This window comes from Echinops telfairi, unplaced genomic scaffold, assembly GCF_000313985.2.
Source record: "Echinops telfairi isolate 266 unplaced genomic scaffold, ASM31398v2 ScPeMD7_60;HRSCAF=208, whole genome shotgun sequence".
In the NCBI taxonomy this organism is placed as follows: Eukaryota; Metazoa; Chordata; class Mammalia; order Afrosoricida; family Tenrecidae; genus Echinops; species Echinops telfairi.
In genome coordinates, this window is record NW_022103958.1 from 36906371 (window position 1) to 36925441 (window position 19071).

General features: G+C 45.6%; 1 protein-coding gene across 1 annotated transcript in view; it reads right to left on the minus strand.

The window, feature by feature from the left end:
- Window positions 1-19071, minus strand: part of INSC (INSC spindle orientation adaptor protein) — a 163483-nt gene that overhangs the window by 88525 nt on the left and 55887 nt on the right. Inside the window, exons 3-5 of the mRNA XM_004711565.2 lie at window positions 6371-6716; window positions 4480-4532; window positions 2834-2957 (exon numbers count right to left, since the gene is read on the minus strand). Coding sequence (XP_004711622.1) covers window positions 2834-2957; window positions 4480-4532; window positions 6371-6716 — 523 coding nt within the window. The remainder of the gene's footprint in view (window positions 1-2833; window positions 2958-4479; window positions 4533-6370; window positions 6717-19071) is intronic.

Here is a 19071-nt window from a genome sequence, read left to right on the forward strand (position 1 = left end):
CTGTTTTGTGAGGTGGAGGACTTTGTGGACTGGTGTTGGGTTAATGGGTTAATGTTGGACTTGTGAGCTTGGGCAGCATTGGGTTGGGATGTTTTCGTGATGCACATTTTCTTTGCATAAAACTCTCTTATACGTGAGTCGGCCGTGAATTTGTTTCTCCAAAGTACCCAGACTATTACAGAACGTTTCCCAAATGACATTGCCTGAAACACCAGCATCCCAGAACATCTGAGTAGATGGTTGAATAATTAAAGAAGATGGGTGATCATGTACGTTTGGAAATCACTGCTTATTGTTTATTCAGAGGATTTTGACTGTGTCTGCTCGGCATTGTGTACCATTCTAGGCACCAGAGACATGTCTATGAACAAAAGAAACACAACCCCCTTCCTGATAGAAGCTCACAGTCAGACAACAAATATCAGGAGGATGGAAGGAGCATTTGGAAGGTCTGCCATGTAGATAGGCACACCTAGGAGAAGTTTTCACGCAAAGACATTGACTCCATTTCACGTTTGTCAAGATAGTCCAAAGACAGGATCCTAGTATAATGATTAGTGTGCTAAAGAACGGAGTTGGAAGAGGCACCATTGTAGGAAACACACAGCACTGAGCACAATGACCCAGTCAATCTCCCTCTTATGCCGCGCCGCCTCCCCCCCCTCCTGCCCTGTGTGGACTCTTCCTAATATAAAAGGAAGCTCAAGGTCAGACAAGAGCATGGCAACCCCCCACCCCCACCCCACAGCAGGGCTTCGAGGACATCGTTCTGGGAGAGAGGGGAGACGGTACGGGGACAGGAATATTCAGAACATACCAACTATGCCGAGGAATATAGGACAGAACTCTGCTGCCCCTAACAGGGGAGGGAGGTCAACCAGGGACCACATTCTAACAGAAGAGATACAGCATTGAAAGTAGCTCAGCTCAGCTCCCAGGCCCAGGTGAAGTAGGCAGGTGACCAGCCCTGGGGATGGGCACAAGGTAACCCACGAAATGGAACCAAAAATGCTGCTCAGAACAAGATCAGAAGAGGAAACACCAGACTGGGTTGAGTGCCCCTTTAACTGAGCCTGCTATTTCCAGCCAAGTCAACACCGGAGAGCAAAAGCAGCAGCTAGTACCAATGCCCACACTCAGAAACTCCTCCAGGCCCCACCACTGACTTCACTATCCCTTGCTCATCGCTCCCTTAATGTCTTCACTGATTTTGGCCCCCTGCTTCACGGGCGCTCTCTGGGACTTGATGGTCCTGTTCAGGGCAGTGTCCCAGCCTGAGCCACCACCTACCTGGGACGTGATGATCAGCCTTTTCTCACCAGCATTAAGTAGAGCCCTGGGCCATCTCTTCCCCCATCTCAGACTCCCCAGACAGGGAGAGGTGCCTTTTCCAGTCCTTCTAGGGCTGGGAACATGAGAGTTTGTGGAGCCAGTCACACTAACATGGGGTGCAGGCTTCGGGGAACCAAGGATCATGGACCAGGGCAGGGCCAGCAGGGGAGCCAGGCCGAAATGGCCTGTTCCCTGTGACAAGTGATCGGACATTAAGGAAAGAGAAGAAACAAGCTCAGTAGAGTTTGAGTTATGGGAAGTGAATTGTTATTTGTGGAAGGCTTCTATTTGTGGTGGGAAAAGAATGGCAAATATGTAACACAATATTTCTGGAACTATAAATAACGGGCAAAGACCTATCTTAATGAAAACCGTATGGCATCGGCTTTGCCGGGAGGCATTTAAAATAGAAAAGGTCAAGGGAAGGAAAGAACATGTATTGAACCCATATGATGTGCCAAGCACCCTCCACATGTAGTTTGTTTAGTCCTCTCACTTCTGGCGGGGCAAGTTCTTCATTTTCTAGACAAGGAACACGATGTGCAAGAAGTTGAGGAGCCGGGCTAAGGTCCCAGGAGAACCACAATTTCAAATAGATCTGCTAGACCCTGTCGTCAATGGAGTTGCAGTCTCAAAAAAAAGTGATGCTGAAATCCTAAGTCCTGTACCTATGCATATGACCCTGTATGAAAAGAGATTTCTCCTTGGTGATGCACATGAGGTTGTTTCAGAGTAGGGTGGGTCCTAAACCTAGTCGCTGCTGAGTGGTGTCTTACAAAGGGGAGGACAGAGGAGTGCTGCTGGGTGGGGATGGGCACAGATGCATCTATCAGCCACAAAGGAAGGTCAAGGATGCTGATAGTCTCCAGAAGCCAGGAGAGTATAACCATAGGAAGCACCGACCACTCCAAGACTGTGGTTTTGACTTTCAGCCTCCAGGACGATGAGACGATACATTTCTGTTCTTGAAAGCCACTGCCTTCGTGCTATTTTGCCATGACAGTACTAGGTAGTTAACTAAGGCCCCAAAGCCTCACTCTTCCTGGGAATCAAGTAGAAGCCAGACTAGAAGCAGGGACTAGACAATATAACTTTCTAGAGACTTCTCTCTTGCCAAGAGTTTCCGAGTTGGCTTATCCTCTAGAGGTGCCTTAGGGTTTCGGGTTAGCCAGCACCAGTGGTGGTGGGCTAGAACAATTACTCAAAGGAGATGCTCGCCAGTGGTGGAAACAACCCCAGAAGAGAAAGCATTGGGAGACCCTGGGTCCTGCCACAGCCTTGCTGTCTGACCTTATGGAAGTCTTTCCATTCTGGGCCCCAGTTCTCATATCTGGAAAATGCAGAGTTGGGCTAGATGCTCTGGAAGCATCCAGTTCACCAAGGGCTAGGGTCAGCACTGGTGGCTGAAGAGGATGACATCCAAGAGCAAACTCTCCACCCCCTCTGTCCCTCTGTCCACCACCCCCAGTGGCCACACATGCACCCTTGTCCCTGCACTGACCTGCACCTCCCTGGTCAGGGCCAGCTCCAGCAGCTGGCCAAAATGCTGGCCCAGTGTGCTCAAGGTCTCACTCACGCAGGCCTTCATGGACTTCAGGACATGCTCGTTCTCCACCTGGAGGCACCTGGGGAGCAGAAACCATTGGGGAGTGGCCAGATGGGGCACTGGGCAACCCAGACCCTTTCAGCGGCCAAACCTGGTTCTGTACCAGTTCTAGGGCATGATGAAACTGGCGTAGGGAGGGGAGACAGCAACTTCAGGGAAGAGAAAGTATTCTAGAGATGGTCTCCCGGCCCTGAGACAAGGGCTGACTGCCCATATCACTGGGTAGAAAGGTTATCAGCTAGTGGCTGAATCCTAGCTTTGACCTTCTCTCTCAGGAAATCTGCCATTACTGCCACCAGGCTGCATCTTCTCAGAGATGTTAGGGGTGGGGCGATGGGGGATGGGAAGGAAGGGTGCCAGGTGCTGGAGGGTCAGGTATGTGGCAATGCCTGAGACCCTTAAAATGCTGGTCTACAATGAGTGGAGGGCAGCCCCAAGCACCTGATTCCCAGACATGAAAACAGTCTGGGAATGGTCCATGGCAGGAGGCCAAGCACCACGGTAGCCCGCAGGGATGAGGAGTTCCAAGACTTCCTCCAGGATGTGGGAGCCGGGACAGGTCAGGAGAGGACATCACAGACCAGGGTGTGTCTGTATATGCTGGTGAGCATGTGTGTGTGTCTCAGTGGAAGTATATGTATGTTAAGATGTGAGACATGTGCATGAGCGGGTACTCCTGCGAGGATGTGTTCATAGTCTGTATATGAGCAAGTGAGTGTTGGTAAGCAGTTGTGTCCATGTATGTGTTTAAGGATTGAGTCTCTGCTTTGACCTTGCCTTGACTCTGAGAATAAGAGACGCTTTCTAAAGCTGTGCGTCCTGGTGGTATAGTGGTTCCTTGTTGTGTTGCTAACTGCAAGGTCAGCAGTTTGAAACTACCAGCCACTCCAAAGGAGAAAAATGAGGCTTTCTATTTCTGTCTCAGAAACCCACTGGGGCAGTTCTACCCTCTTCCTATAGGTAGAACTTGGATACCGTTGATGTGACCCTATAGAGTCACTTTGGAGTCGGACTAGGTTGGATGGCAGTGAATTTTGTTTTGTTTCTACTTTTGTTTTGTTTGTTTGTTTGTTTTTCAAAGCTGTAGGAAGCCTTATCGTTATCAATTCCCCTCTTTTTTCCTATGTCCAGGCTTCTCTTCTGTCTTTTGCCTTATTCCTAGAAGTACAAATGGACACTGAAAATCCCAGAAAGGGATTGAGAGCTGCTGATGCAAGTCAGCAAAAGGAAACTGGCCACCTACCTGCCACCCACGCCCCCTCTCCACGCCCCCACCCCCCGATTCCCACTCACATCCAGTGGTTGGATGCTCACCCGCTAGTGGGAAAGTAGGCAGTTTAAACCTACCAGCCACTCCTTGGGAGAAAAATGCATCAACCTGATTCTATAAACATGGACTGCCTTGGAAACCCTATGGGGCAGTCTATCCTTAGTTGGGGCAGTCCAGTCTATGCATTGGAATTACCTCAATGGCACAGAAGGGAACAGACAGATCCTTCCCCTGGCAGAAAATGGGCTGGCAGACCGAGGTTTGGACTTACCTCTCTGTGACCGCAGACAGCTCTGAACATTTCTCCATTAGTAACTTCTCAATCTGTAGAAACACACATCAATTTTATCCAAGTCAATCAGCCTTTACTGACCTGTGTGCCCTGGGGTACTCTGGGCCATAAAGGTGAAGAATCATGTCATCTGCCAGGGGGAACAAACACACAATTTATGACTGTGTCATATGGGGGCAAGAGAGAGTGTGGTCAGCTGTCTGGGAAACACAAGAAATAAATGAAAGGAATCATTAGTTCTCTTCTGGGATTTGAGAAGGTTCAGAGAAGAAGGGGCATTTGAGCTGGGCTTCAAAGAATGAGTGGAAATGTACTGTCTGCAAAGTGGAGGGTGGCAAAGTCTCAGGCAAAGAGTAAAGAACTAATGGTGAGAATCTCACACCAAAGGTGTGACATTTTGGCAGTTATTACCACGCATGGGAGGCACAGGAGGAGGAGGTTTGACAGGGACTACCTTGGATGCAAGGGAGGAGAGTCAGCGGCAAGATGCAGGAGAGAAATCAAAAGAGAGAGGTGGGGTAAGCGATGCAGTGGGATTGATAAGTGATTTAAACCATTGAATACAAAATTGATGATCTAAAATGTAAAACCCCCCACTTCCTTCACAATTCTTTTTAATGTCTTATAAAAGTGAATGTCAAAGAAAAAGAATTTATGAAAGAGGATGTAAATAGTTCGTGGAGACTTCGGGCTTTGAGAAAAAGACTCTTAGACAGGAGCATGGAATCGGCAAAAGGCTGAGGGTGAATACCATCCACGCAATAACTTTGGGCCACGTGACTAAACCTCTCTGAGCCTCTATGACCTCTCCTAAAAAATGAGATGAGGATAAGAATACTGGCTACTCTGTTCACTCAACCTTTACAGAGGTTTTAGATGTACGAACTCATGGGGTTATCATGACAAATGTATTGAACGCGCACCATCATTATGCTCAAGAAGTCGTGGTGGCGTGGGAGTTAAGGCTAATCCAAAGGCTGGGCTCACCAGCCCCTCTGAAGGTGGAAGATGTGGCCATCTGCTTTCATAAAGATCGTAGCCCTGAAAACCCTGTGGGGGTGCTTCTACTCTGTCCTATGAGGCTGCTATGGATGGAAGTCAACTTGCTAGCAATGGGCATGATATCCATGAGGATAATGGACCCGGAGCACAGAAAACATATCAAGGTCCCATGGCAGAGCTGATATTTGAAAACGGGCAGCCTGGCGTGCAAGCCAGAGTACTTAGTAGCCATGGCAGATTTCCAATGATGATGCCTGCCTCACCGGCTGTGCAGGTTCAATGAGATGTGCGCAAGAATGCCTAGAACACTGCCTTCCAGGACCAAGTTGAACTGACCCTGTGGTTTTCCAAAGCTGTAACTCTTTACGGGAGCACAAAGTCTCGTCCTTCTCCTGCAGAGCAGTTGGTGATTTTGAACTGCTGACCTAGAAGTTAACAGCTCAACACATAACTCACAACACTACCAGGGCTCCTGCCTAGAGCATAGTGAACCGAAGGGGGTGGAGAGAGAGAGCGAGAGCAAGAGCGAGACTGAGAGAGAGAGAGAGATGCTGTTGAGTTGACTCTGATTCCTGGTGGTCCCATGTGTGAGAGAGTAAAATTGTAAGCTGTTGCCGTTGAATTTTCAGAGGTAATTTTTCACTAGATTGCCAATTCATTTTTTCAAGGCACCTCTGGCTGGATTTGAACTTCCATTTTTCAGTTAGCAAATAGACAAGTTAACCATTTGCCCTTGCCAAAGACTCCTTAGCACACAGTAGGTTCTCAACAAAGGTCTGTCCCGTCTCCTTTGCCCACTGTGGTAAAAGAGCAGCCAAAGGCACGCCGATTCCCAAAGTCTCACCCCCCCTCGCCCGAGGGCGCTGACCTGGCCCATCTCCCGCGATGAGCTCCTGCTGACAGCCTTGTACTCGCTGACCATGGAGCGCGCATGGCAGGTGAGGCGCACACTCATGCTGTGCACTCGTGCCCAGCGGTCTTGGGCCAGCTTCTGCCCGATCCGGCGCAGCTCCATGCTGATGACCCAGCCCCGCTTGAGGAGCAGCTGCAGAGGGTCCCCAGGGCTGGGGCCACCTGCCAAGATGAGGTCACCCTGCACATCCTCCTCCAGGCTGATGGGCTTCGCCTGCAGGACACACATGCATTCGCACTCTGTCATCAGCTTCAGGTCCTCCATCCAGCGCTGGACCGAATCCACCTGCATCAGGTGCAGCCTGCAGCCAGAAGAGAGAGCAGGGATGGCTAACACGTGTTCCCATTTGAAGCCTTCTTACATTTGCTAAGCACCTACTATGGACTGGGCCCTGCAGCTCTGCTTCACACACCTTAACCCTCCGAATCATTTCTCATTATCCTGAGCTTAGAGATATAAGACTGAGACCCAGAAGGCTTCAGGGACCCAGGTAAATGAACAGATAAATAAGCCATGAGCCATGAGGTCTAATGGAGTCCCAGATAACCTTAAAGTACAGGGAAAGCACAAATAGTGTATGATCAAATAATAATAAGATCGTTAAGTGGATCTTGACACAGCTACAAGGTTAAACATGTTGCATTTATTTAAAAGAATGCTTTCAAAAAGTTCATAATCAAGAAAAATATGTGCCACAAGAAAAGAAACAGAGGGAAAAGCAAGTGCAATAATGTCGCACAAGATTATTATAATCCTATTGGGAATAAATATTCCTAAATAATATTTAAAGGAAAAACCATGAAAATGTTAACAGTTCTTTATGGGTGGCAGAACTAAAGGCTTTTTCATTCTGTTGTCAACTTTCTTCTATTTTCCAAGTGTTCTTTAGTGAGCATGTCTATGACTTTAGCAATGAAGAAACACTAATCCATTTTCATACAGCAGCATGAGTCTAGGGTCCTAGTCGAAGAACATTCACCCTACGATGCACCCAGGCAATGGAATTCAGCAGCATCCGATCACTGAACACGTGTTGAGAGCTTTGGAGTGAGTGCCATCTCCATGCCAATCACTTTGGGAGAAGTAGGGGTGAAGATGTCAAGCCTGCAATCGTCTTTAACCAATCAAGACCAACTAACAAGAAGTGAACGAAACAGTTACAGATGCCAGGATGCCCTCAAAATTCCACCAGAACTAGCCCAATGTGCAGGTCATCACGAGAGGCCAACCTCAGGGCCCTTTGCCTTCCGCTGGGCTCAGCCCAACAGCCTTCTCACTGGTCTTTCTGTGGCTGACCATACCTGCCTCTAAGCCATTCTCCCTCTTTCACCACTTTTTCCATTCTACAAATGTATATTCCACACCTACTATGTGCCAAGTGCTGGCCTAACCTCTGAGCTGCAGCAACAAACAAATAGATAAAAAAAGCTCTGCCCTTCTAAAGGTTACTTTCCAGTGAAAGAGCCAGTTTTCAAAGTAATTTCCAAAATAAATAAGCAAAGTGTATGATATGTCGGGGAAGTGGGAAGTGGGAAGAAGAAAAGAAGAGGAAAGGACAGGGAGGCTGGAGAGAGTATTGGGTGGTGTCGCAATTTACAGTACGTGGACCCGAGATGGTTCCTGAGAAGGGGCATTGTGAGCAGAGACTCGAAGGACACAAGAGAGGGTGTCATGGGAATACCGGTGCACATTGTTCCAGAGCAATCGAATGCAGCAAACGCAAAGGCTTGGGGGCAGGAGAGTCCCTCAGATACATGAGGAACAGCAGCATTCCAGAATAGTGAGCCTGGCGCCTCGAGGGATGTAGGAAAGGAAGTTAGAGCAGTTAGGGGGCCAGCTCTTATAAGTCTGTGTAGACCACAGTAAGGGCTTAGTTCTGATTCTGCGTGATTATGGCAAACCAAGGAGGGGACAAGGCATCCAGGGGAAGGGATGTTACAAAGGTCTGCTCCAATTCCCATGATAGATTCGCCTCTTCATTTTAGTGGGTTTTAAGGACAAAAGGCAGGGTTTCCTGAAAGATGTAACTGTTTGATTGTAAGTTTTTCTAATGTAATTTTCAAAGGCCAGGCTTATAATATACAAGTACCAAAGCTGGATGTGTGATTTCTTATAGGATATAATATTTTGAATCATTGAAAGGAAAAACTCACTAATGACCTTTTTCTCCTTGCTTCTAGAAAGTGGCTATATTTCATAAGGAATTCGAGCACACACACACACACATATTCCCCACCGTAATATATGTATACACAGGTCCATATTAAACACACATATGTATACACACAGTCACCTAAAATCACAGCCCCTGCTGCCCATTCTAACTTTCCAAACTCATGGACACACACTTGTTTTTAACTTTACATCAGGAAGATCATACAAAGGGCTTCAAATTGTTCATGGAACAATGGAATGAAAAGATAATGGAATTTTCTATGAATGTTTTGAAGCCTCCTTGTATCACAAATGCTCCTCGGTAACAGACAATGTATGCATCTCTACCCTTTGACCTCTCCCTTCACCTTTGCTCCTTGTGCTCTGGTGGGCTCCTAGTAACCTATTGAGTGCCATTCCTTATATGTCTTCATCTTCATACATTCGTCCATAGACTATCATCCAATCACATCAACTTGACTTATCAAAGTGGCCCAAAGCTACTTTGCTGCATTTTCATTTTCTCATTCAACGTGAAAATCCCTCCAAGTCATCCAGTAGAGTTCTAAAACATTCTTTACAATTCCTGAAAAATCTTCCATGTGTGGATATCTAGCGCAGTATGAAACCCTTTCCCCATGATAGGCTCTGGCTTTGTTTCCAGTTCTTAGTCACGATAAGTTCAATACAACAATAAGCATCATTATCCATATTCTCTTAATATGTGTATACAAATCAGTACCTAAATCCAATGTATAGCTGCCTAGGCAAAGAGCTGCGAGTCAACAGCTCTCTCTGTAGTGGCACTCATGCCATTGCCAGGCTTGCCATTACTCCAACAGTGTACACGAGCTGTTTACCCAGATGTTGCCTCATGTTGCTCTTCTGTTTGAATACTTCAGTTGCCCTTCTCCCCTGGTTCATTTCCCCTCCCGTCAGTCAAACTTCTGAGGATGGGAAGCAAGGACCCCATGATCTGACCCATGATGCTCTTCCCACATGCCTTCCTTTCACATCTTTCCCTCATTGTAATGACCCCGCCACAACACACTCCCTACACCACAGGCACACTCAGCCACCCTATTTCCCAAACATACCATGCGTATTCAGCATCCCCATGGTTCACTCTCAGACTGAAGTTCACCACCTGATGGCCACCTTATGGACAACTGAACAAATTGTTGTGTCATCCTGTAGCATCCTCACAAAAACGGACATGTTCCAGTTGTGGCGATTGTGCCAATCCATCTATCTTAGATGTCTAGCATTGCTGTAACATAAACTCCACGTGCGGATGGATTTAGCACATAGAAATTTTTTCTCTCTCATAGTTTGGGAGGCTTGGAGGTCAAATTCAGAGCACCAGCAAGCACTAGGGGAAGACTGCACTCCTCTGCCAGCTCTGGGGACAGGCTTTTGTCAGCATCTGTGAGCTGGGTATTCTTTGAAAATCCCCATGTGTCTTAGCATCAATCTCCCCTTGGGTCTAGGGGGTTCTCAGCACACAACCCCCAATTCAAAGGATACTTTTTACTCCCAGCTTTCTGCTTTTCTCTCTTATAAGATAAAAGATTACACAGGCCACATCCCAGGGAAACGTGGAGCCAGGGCTATGACCTGAGAAAATCCTCCTACCTTAATCCCTATGCAACTGATGGGCCAATCAAAGAAAATCACATTATGGGGGATGGTCGCATCGTTACATAAATACCAAATTGCATCATTACAAAACTACCAAACCACTAAGAATCAAGGACTAGCCAAGATAACACATATTTGGGGGGAGTAAATTTCCATCCATGATATCATCTCACAGAGAGTATATCCCACCCCCTGGCCCTCTACTTCAACAAGCATGATGTTCTCCTCCAAATGAAGTGCCTGAATAGGTTCAGACAATGTTGTTTTATGATGTAGAATGTCTTCATTGGCTAATGTTCAGAAATGGATCACCGGGCCTTTCTTCCTAGTCTGTTTTCCTCTGGAATCTCCACTGATTCTCCATTCATCATGAATGACCCTATGGGTATTTGCAAGACCAGTGGCATCATTTCTGAGCCTCGTCAGTACAATAAACTGACAAGCAGACGATGGGCTTCCTCCAAGACGGCGTCATCATCAGCTCCTCCCCCAGCCCTTGTGCCTCTCTGAGCATCCTGCATGGGAGTGCTAATCACATGTTGCTGCGATTTGTGTGACTGCATTAGCCAAGTCCTGTGGAGCATGTGCCCTTGTATCCGTCTATTTTCATCGCCTCACATTTATCAACCACTCAATAGTACATATTCAATAAACATATGCCAAATTAATGGATGACTGAGTTTTAGGCATGCAGGAGACATGACATACTTCCCCCATTCTGGCTAACTGGAAGGTGCCCAAGACAAACACACTGAGTAAAGGGATAAACAGGATGGGAACATGTGAGCACTGTGTTTGAGAGATAGAGAACTGAGAGCCACACATACTTAGCGGATGTTAAGAGATGAAAATGCAGTAGTCTCTCGGTCATTCACTCATTTACTGCACAAACACTTGGGAGTAGACATCTGTTGTTTCTCTCTTTCCAGAATCCCTTCTTAGTGTTTTTTTTTTTTTAATCATTTTACAGGGGGCTCCCTTCTTCGTTTTTGATGAATAGCAAAGACAAGCTGCACTAACTACTGGCTCCCTAGATCACTTCTCTGCCCCTTTGTTTTGGAGAGACTCCCCTCAATCTTGGGGTGTCCTCCAGTGGCCAGATCTGTGCTGTGTGAAACTGCCTCACGGGTGGTCCTGGCGTGGCTCCTGAGCCAAGCTGCACTAATCCAACTCCCTCTCCCCAAATTGTGACGTTTTAAACCTAGCCATGTGGAGATCAGTTTCTAGGCATGGGTCATGTGACTCACAGCCACATGGATAACAGTTATTCTGACTCTCCTCCTTCCCACATACACACACAAAGAAACTCCAGCATCATTTGGGGGGATCAATCCTTAAGGATCAATTTCAACTGCTTGCAGACAAAAGAATTTTTCCTAAAGACAATACTCCTATAAATAAGAGGACATTGAGTAGGTGCCATATCTTAGAAAGGGTTTGTCAAGAATTCAGTGGGAGCCCCCACCCCCCATCCAGTTGGCCATCAGGAGAAGCTTCTCGGAAGAGGTAACTCTGGAGTTGGGTAGAGTTTGGACATGTGAAGAAAGTGGGACCATATTCAAAGATAGGGTAAGACAAAGCCAAGTCAAACTCATGGACTTAGAGTCAATGTCAAGTCTTAGTGATCCTGCAGGACAGGGTCAAACATCAAATCAATGGCAGTGAGTTTGGTTTAGTTTTGGTTTTGTAATGGTTTATTAGACTGTAATGGTTTATGGGAGTAGAACACACTGTTTTTCTTCCACGGGAGACAAATGGACAATGGATTAATCCGTTGGGCTGACATTATGGGTTCCATGAAAGTAGTGAGAAAAGCAAGTCAGAGGTTGGCATTAATGGGCAAAGTCCTGAGAAGCTATTGAATGGGTGGCAGGCAGATCTGGGCAACACGGGTAGAAACTGAGCTAAACTGTCATCTCTAGGGCAAGCACCCACCCAGCACAAAGTAAGCCTGCATTGCTGGGGTGGGTGCTCCACATCTCTCCCTGGGGAAGAACACTGGGAACCCTGTGATTGCAAACACTCACATTCCCCACCTCTGGCCTGGATGGGAATGGCCAGCCCAATCCAGAAGTCATGGAAGGGCCGGAAAAGATGGGGAGAGAGGCTGAATCACTAAAGGTGTAAGGACCAGGCCTGTCTTAGGAGGCCTTATTTGATTTGAACTCTTAGTTCATCCTCCCCGATCCACAACTCTCACTCCAAGGTGTTTAAGAATTAGAAAGTTTTCAAAACAGAGTTAATAAAAATTCTACTCAATTCATAACTCTGCTAGAAGGAGAAGCATATTGACAAAAGTATTGATTTCTCCACCATCTGCGTGTTTGTGCCTATGAGTGTCTGTGTTTGTGGATATGAGCTCATTTGAGTGTCTGTCTATATGATCTGTGTGACTGTATCTGCGTGTCTGTAGGTGATTTTCTATATCCTTGCCTGAGCAAATACTCAGATGTGTGTGTGTGTGTGTGTGTGTGTGTGTGTGTGTTTACAGGTTCAATCATCATAAATTTGATCATTAAAACTGGAGGGGGGATGTTGAGTGTGGGCCTTACCTAGTGAATATCTCCCAAAGAACTGAGCATGGATAAGGGGTGGGGAAGCAACTTTATATGCATCAACCTGGCAAACACTACCTGGACCCAGTGATCAATGTCAACATCAACCAGTAATAACCCAAATATCCAATTCCCTCTCCCCAGATTGTGAAACTTAGAACCGAGCGTTACAGAAACAGCATTTAACACTAAACCTATACTCCCTCAATGCAAGAATATTTTGTTGTATTAGACTGCCATTCCATGATGCTCACCTTCCCAACACAATCGCTGAAGACAAAGTGGGTGTATTAGCAAATGTGGTGAATAAAGCTGATGGAGCCCGGCTACCAAAAGATAGAGCATCTAGGGTCTTAAAGACTTGAAGGTAAACAAGTGGCCATCTAGCTGAGAAGCAACAAAGCCCACATGGAAGAAGCACACCAGCCTGTGTGATCATGAGGTGTCAAAGGGATCACTTATCAGGCATCAAAGAACAAAAAAAAATCATATCATTGTGAATGAGGGGGAGTGCAAAGTGGGGACCCAAAGCCCATCTGTAGGCAACTGGACATCCCCTTACAGAAGGGTCGCAGGGAGGAAACGAGCCAGTCAGGGTGCAGTGCAGCAACAATGAAACATACAACTTTTCTCCAGTTCCTAAATGCTTCCTCCCTCCCCCCACCCCACCCACTATCATGATCCCAATTCTACCTTACAAATCTGGCTAGACCAGAGGATGTACACTGGTACAGATAGGAACTGGAAACACAGGAAATCCAGGACAGAGGATCCCTTCAGGACCAGTGGTGAGAGTGGCGATACAGAGAGTGTGGAGGGAAGGTGGGTGGAAAGGGAGAACTGATTACAAGCATCTACATATAGCCCCCTCCCTGGGGGATGGACAACAGAAAAGTGGGTGAAGGGAGATGTCAGATAGTGTAAGATATGACAAAATAATAATTTATAAATTATCAAGAGTTCATGAGGGAGTGGGGGAGCGGGGAGGGAGGGGGAAAATGAGAAGCTGTTGCCAGGGGCTTAAGTGGAAAGCAAATGTTTTGAGAATGATGAGGGCAATGAATGTACAAATGTGCTTTATACAATTGATGTATGTATGGATTGTGATAAGAGTTGTATGACCCCCTAATAAAATGGTTTTTTTTAAAAAAACCAACATTTAGCCCTGGTATTGTACAGTGAGGACATTCCACCTCTGTGATATTCTCCCCCAAAACACATGAGAAAAAACAACAAACAAGCCCAATTGGAGGAATATTCTACCAAATATCTGATTAGTACTCCAAATTGCCAACATCATCAAAAACAAGGAGCCCTCTGAATTAGGCCACCGGTAAAACCCCTCGGATATGATAATCTTGCTATCAGACAGGAAGCATTGTAAAATTGATTATCGCAGATGCAATTAGGTTAAAATGCAATATCTTATCATTTGATTTCCCTTTTGACTAATTTTGAAGTTGTTTCAGGTTTTAATATTTGCTGCTTTCTTTTTGAATGAGATTTTTCTATTTTGATCTGGTCACTGTTTTGAGGTGTTTGTTTGCTTTCTGTTTGTATTTCATGTGATTGTCTATGTATGATGCCCAGGATAGGTGAATCCACGGAGACAGCGACTGGATTGATCATCGTCTCTGGGCATGGCAGGGGAGGATGGAGGGAAAGGGGGCGCTAACGACAAAGAGTAAAGAAGAAACCTTCTGAAGTTGATTGTGGAAACAATGGAGCAAATCTAAGATAATCAAACTATTAAATTGCGTGTGAAGCTATCCCAATAAAAATATAATTAAAAATTTTAAACAAAAAAAAAAAACAAGGAATGATTGAGAAATGGTTCTAGACTCATATGACAACAAAATGTAATGTCTTCAATGGAATCCTAAAAACAGAAAAGGAATATTGGTGGGAAATTAGTGAAATCTGAATATATATTCTGGAGTTTTCTTAATACCAAGGTACTAATGACAGGGTCTTTGTTTTGGCTATGGGGTGAATGGGAACATTCTGCACTATCTTTGAAACTATTCTGTAAATCAACATCTATCCTAAAATTTCAAAGGCGATTTAAAAACAAACACAAAACCAAAGCTGGACCTACGAGTTCCTGATTTTCTCTCTCCTGGACGTAGCTCACTGTCCTGGCTGCTCCTCCAGTCCGAAGCAGGAGCTGAGACCGGCTCTCCCTCACCCAGTGGAGGGAACCTCATGGCAGGGAGAGAAATGAGCTCCAGGCAGGGGGCACCTCGCTGGGGAGTCAGGAGTGGAAAGTGGAAGTGGAAGAAAGAGAGGGGCCCGGGCTGGACTAGGGGATTTAAATGGTTCTCTTTGTTCTCTCTGAGGAAAGGAGCCTGGCCAATCAACTGGCTTTGTCTCTGGTGAGGCTCCCACCCATCTGCCTTAGAGCCCTCCGGTGGCTGAGTCACAGGGAAGCCTCCATGTCCTGTTTCTTCTGTGCTTGGCTTCCTCAGAAGCCCTTTGGGTCACTCCTCAGTCAAGCTAGGTAGCATCCTGACATTTACTATGTACCCACTTAGCATTATAAGAATCATTGTAAGCATAAACATGGCTAGCATTTAGTAAGTGTATACTGTGGGCCAGGGATTATGCTAAGTCCTTCATGTAAGATATTTCATTTCTCACTCGTGGCGACTGTCTGAGTTGGGTATTATCATGACCACCCCCCTTTTTTTCACAGCTGAGTAAACTGAGATGCTGAGAAGCAAGATGACCTCGTACAAAGTAGCATCGAGCTTCAAATCCTGTTCTCTCGACTCTGGATCTGTGCTATTAATCTCTGTGATTTCATGATTCCCACGTTGGCCATACCTTTAAAGGCCAAGAGGGTGCGGTGGGGGGAGAAGCAGAGAGCGGGTGCAGGTGATTGTAACCTAGGGAAATAAAAAACTCCACGTTCCCAAGCAAGAACTGCAGAGGCTTCTGTCGAACCAGAAGAGGAGGAGGAGAAACTGAGCTGCTGGCTCTGACAAACGCTTTGAAGGGGCAGGTGGACCAGGATCCCAGGCCCTGGGATGTGACGGCTGCTTCCAAGCCCAAGCTGTTCCTGGCTATTTAGCTGCAGGAGCTGTCCTCCGGGGGGACATCTTCAGAAATGAGGGTGGACAGAGGGCACCTGTGAGGAAAATAGTCTTTTTTTGTTTGTTTGTTGAGAATGAGCTTACAGTACCTTTTCTTTCTAGAGATGGCTTAAACAGAAACCACTAACTCCCCATGCAGCAGCCGAAGGTACCAAGTACAAGAAGAATCTCAGTAGACCAGCAAACCATGGATCCCTATCTCCCCTGCATCCTCCCCAGGAACTAACCCCTGACCCTTCCAAGCAGGCACATCCTCCTGAGCAGAGCAGAGAGGACATGGTGATGCTCTGGCCCACCAACAGCTAGAGGCAATATGACTTTGCTGCTCAAGCCCCTCCTGCCAAGCCTGACTTATTCCGAGATGCTTTACACCCAAGTTGCCCAACTTAGAAGGAAACCACTGAATTAATAAGATGGTTGTATCTAACTGAAAAACAGAGAGCAGAATAAAAATCAACTTCTGAAGTCAACTGGAAAGAGAGATTAAAAACTACCAGTATTAGTTAATATTTATTGAACCCCAAGGGATGTGAGCTTGAACATCATTTTATTCTCCTGATTTGATTAGGTTGATACTTTTATGGTCTCCATTTTTGAGAGGAAGCTACTGAGGAGAGGAAGGGTCAGATGACTTAACAGACCCACAAATCCAAACAGATAACCTGACCCCTTAGAGCCGCGGTTCTCAACCTTCCTAATGCCGCAACCCTTTCATACAGCTCCTCATGTTGTGGTGACCCCCAACCATAAAATGATTTTTGTTGCTCCTTCATCACTGTAACTTTGTGATGAATGAGGCGATGCCTGTGAAAGGGTCGTTCGAGCCCCAAAAGGGTTGCAACCCACAGGTTGAGAACCGCTGCCTTAGAGACCCTCTCCTCACCTGTCTCCCCCTCAGACCCGGACAGATCCTCAAGGGCAAACACATTCTGGTGCATCTCAGGATTACCAGTTCTTGGCAAGAGGCCTGACACATAGCAGGTATCAAGAAATATTCAACTGAATCAAGTTAACCAGAGGCTTTGGGAGACGGAACTGAATGAGTGAATCCATGTCAAGAGAACTGATCTTTTTTTTTCTGAACAAAGAATGAACCTAACTGGCCTGGGCTAGGCAAACAGAAATCCCTTGGACTCATCCCCGCTCCTGTCCTGGGACTGCACTTCAGTAAGTGTAGCTTCTGTCTTTGGCTGGGATGTCAGTCTGAGTGTAAGTGAGTTCCCTGAACCGTGGTAAAACTTTGAAAATTGAAATGCAATTAGCTCCCACAAAAGAAATGATGAGATAGACTTTCATTTTACATAGAAACACTCCCATCAGAACTAATACAACCACAGGCGTTTTGTCCAGGTGTCCAGGTGCCCATGAGGACACGTTTTTTTCTGAGCTGCAGTTGCCTAAATGTAAAGTAGGGTAATGTCTAATTTCTGCATTTATTGTAAGGATTGGTTGAGATTAAGCCCTGAAGCATTTTGCATAGGGTCTGGCACAAGTTATAGCTATTATTATTATTATCATCATCATCATCGTAATCATTAAAGACAGGCAGAAAGGAAGAAAGAGATAAACACTTTTTCTGGGATCCCTTTCTTTTTGTTAAACCATTTTATTGGCACATAATCCACATATCACACAATTTGGTAGTCCAATAATATTAAGAAGAGTTGTACAATAATACCACAATTTTAGAATGCTTCCTCCCTTCTTGTACTCATTGTTATTAGTTCCCCACTTCCCCCTAACCTCTCCTGCCTTACCCCCAAGAAACCATTAATCTAGTTATTATTTCTGTAGATTCACCCATCCTGGATTTTATATGCTGCAAAACAAAGAAATTAAAAAGCTAACAACAATAACAACATAAAGTAGAAATAAATCTCAACTGAGAAGAAAGTAGAAAGCATTAGAAACTAAAACAACTTTAAAAGGGGTGAAAAAGGAGATCAAAGATAAGGTGTTAAGAGTTTAACCTAACCACATCTGCGAAAATCCACTTCCCAATGCACCAAGGCTATTCACATCCCTGGTCTAGGGTCAGAGGCAATACACCAGGCTTCATCCACGTGTATTTCCCCTTCACTTTTCCTCAGGACACTTTTTAAAGGTTCCTGTCTTCTACTAAGCAACACCCTGGTTGAGTACAGCTTGGATCCTTAGCCACCATGATCTCAATGCTCAGCACATGATCTAAATGTACAGGCAAAGAGCATTCTGGGGATGTGTGGAGAGGTCCTCAAGTCTTGGGAAAGTGTCTGAAGGGAGACCTGGGCTCCTACAAGATGTGTCTATCCCCAGATGGCCCCAGAAATTAACAAAATATTCTAACAGTTTGACAAGGTTTATAGTATAAAACAGTATCTCCCAGTCAATAGCTAGCTCACTTGATTCAATTAAATACTACCAACTTTGACTACATTCCAGGTCTCGGGCTAGGTTTTGGTGATCCCTTATCAAACAGCCTAGACAACATGAGTGTAACAACAGTCTAGTTGGATGCTCACATGATCTATAGAGGCAGGCATAAACAAATACAGCCCAACTTTGTTCTTATCCCAACACAATGAGCCATAAGTCTCTCTCTCAAGTATTCCCACAAAGTTCCTATCCCCACACGTAAGACTGGTTCAATCAACACAATGTAGCATTGACCGATTCTGTCCTCATTGTCCCCTGCCACACATTACCACTGGGTACAACTCTAGCCCTCAGAATCTGAAGTCTCCTCTCAGCAGGGCTGACTCTCCTGATTAATGTCATACACCTTGGGCATTGACAAATATCTCCAACTGTCACAGTCATCATTTTTGCTCTTACCACAACATCTTTTGGGTACCATCAAATGATCATCAATCACGAGCATATCACTAGGTCTTCTGGGCACCACGATGGTATCTTTGAATATCACTGTTCCTACCACAGCAAAAATTTCCCAGCTGAAATGGCTGGATTTTACCAGCTCTGCCACTTATTACTTCTAGAGTTTGGGGCAAGTCTCATAACCTTTCTGTGCATCAGTTCCTTCATATGCAAATGGGAAGTAGTACCTACCTGTTTCCTAAGCTTCCTGTGATTTTGATTTTTTTTAATTAAAATTTTAAAACCCATGGGTACTATTTATGCCAAAATTAGGCCATAAGGTATCTGCATAAGTCTCAAAATATAAACAGATGTGAACAAACCACCAACACCGACAAGACCTAAGTGACGACAT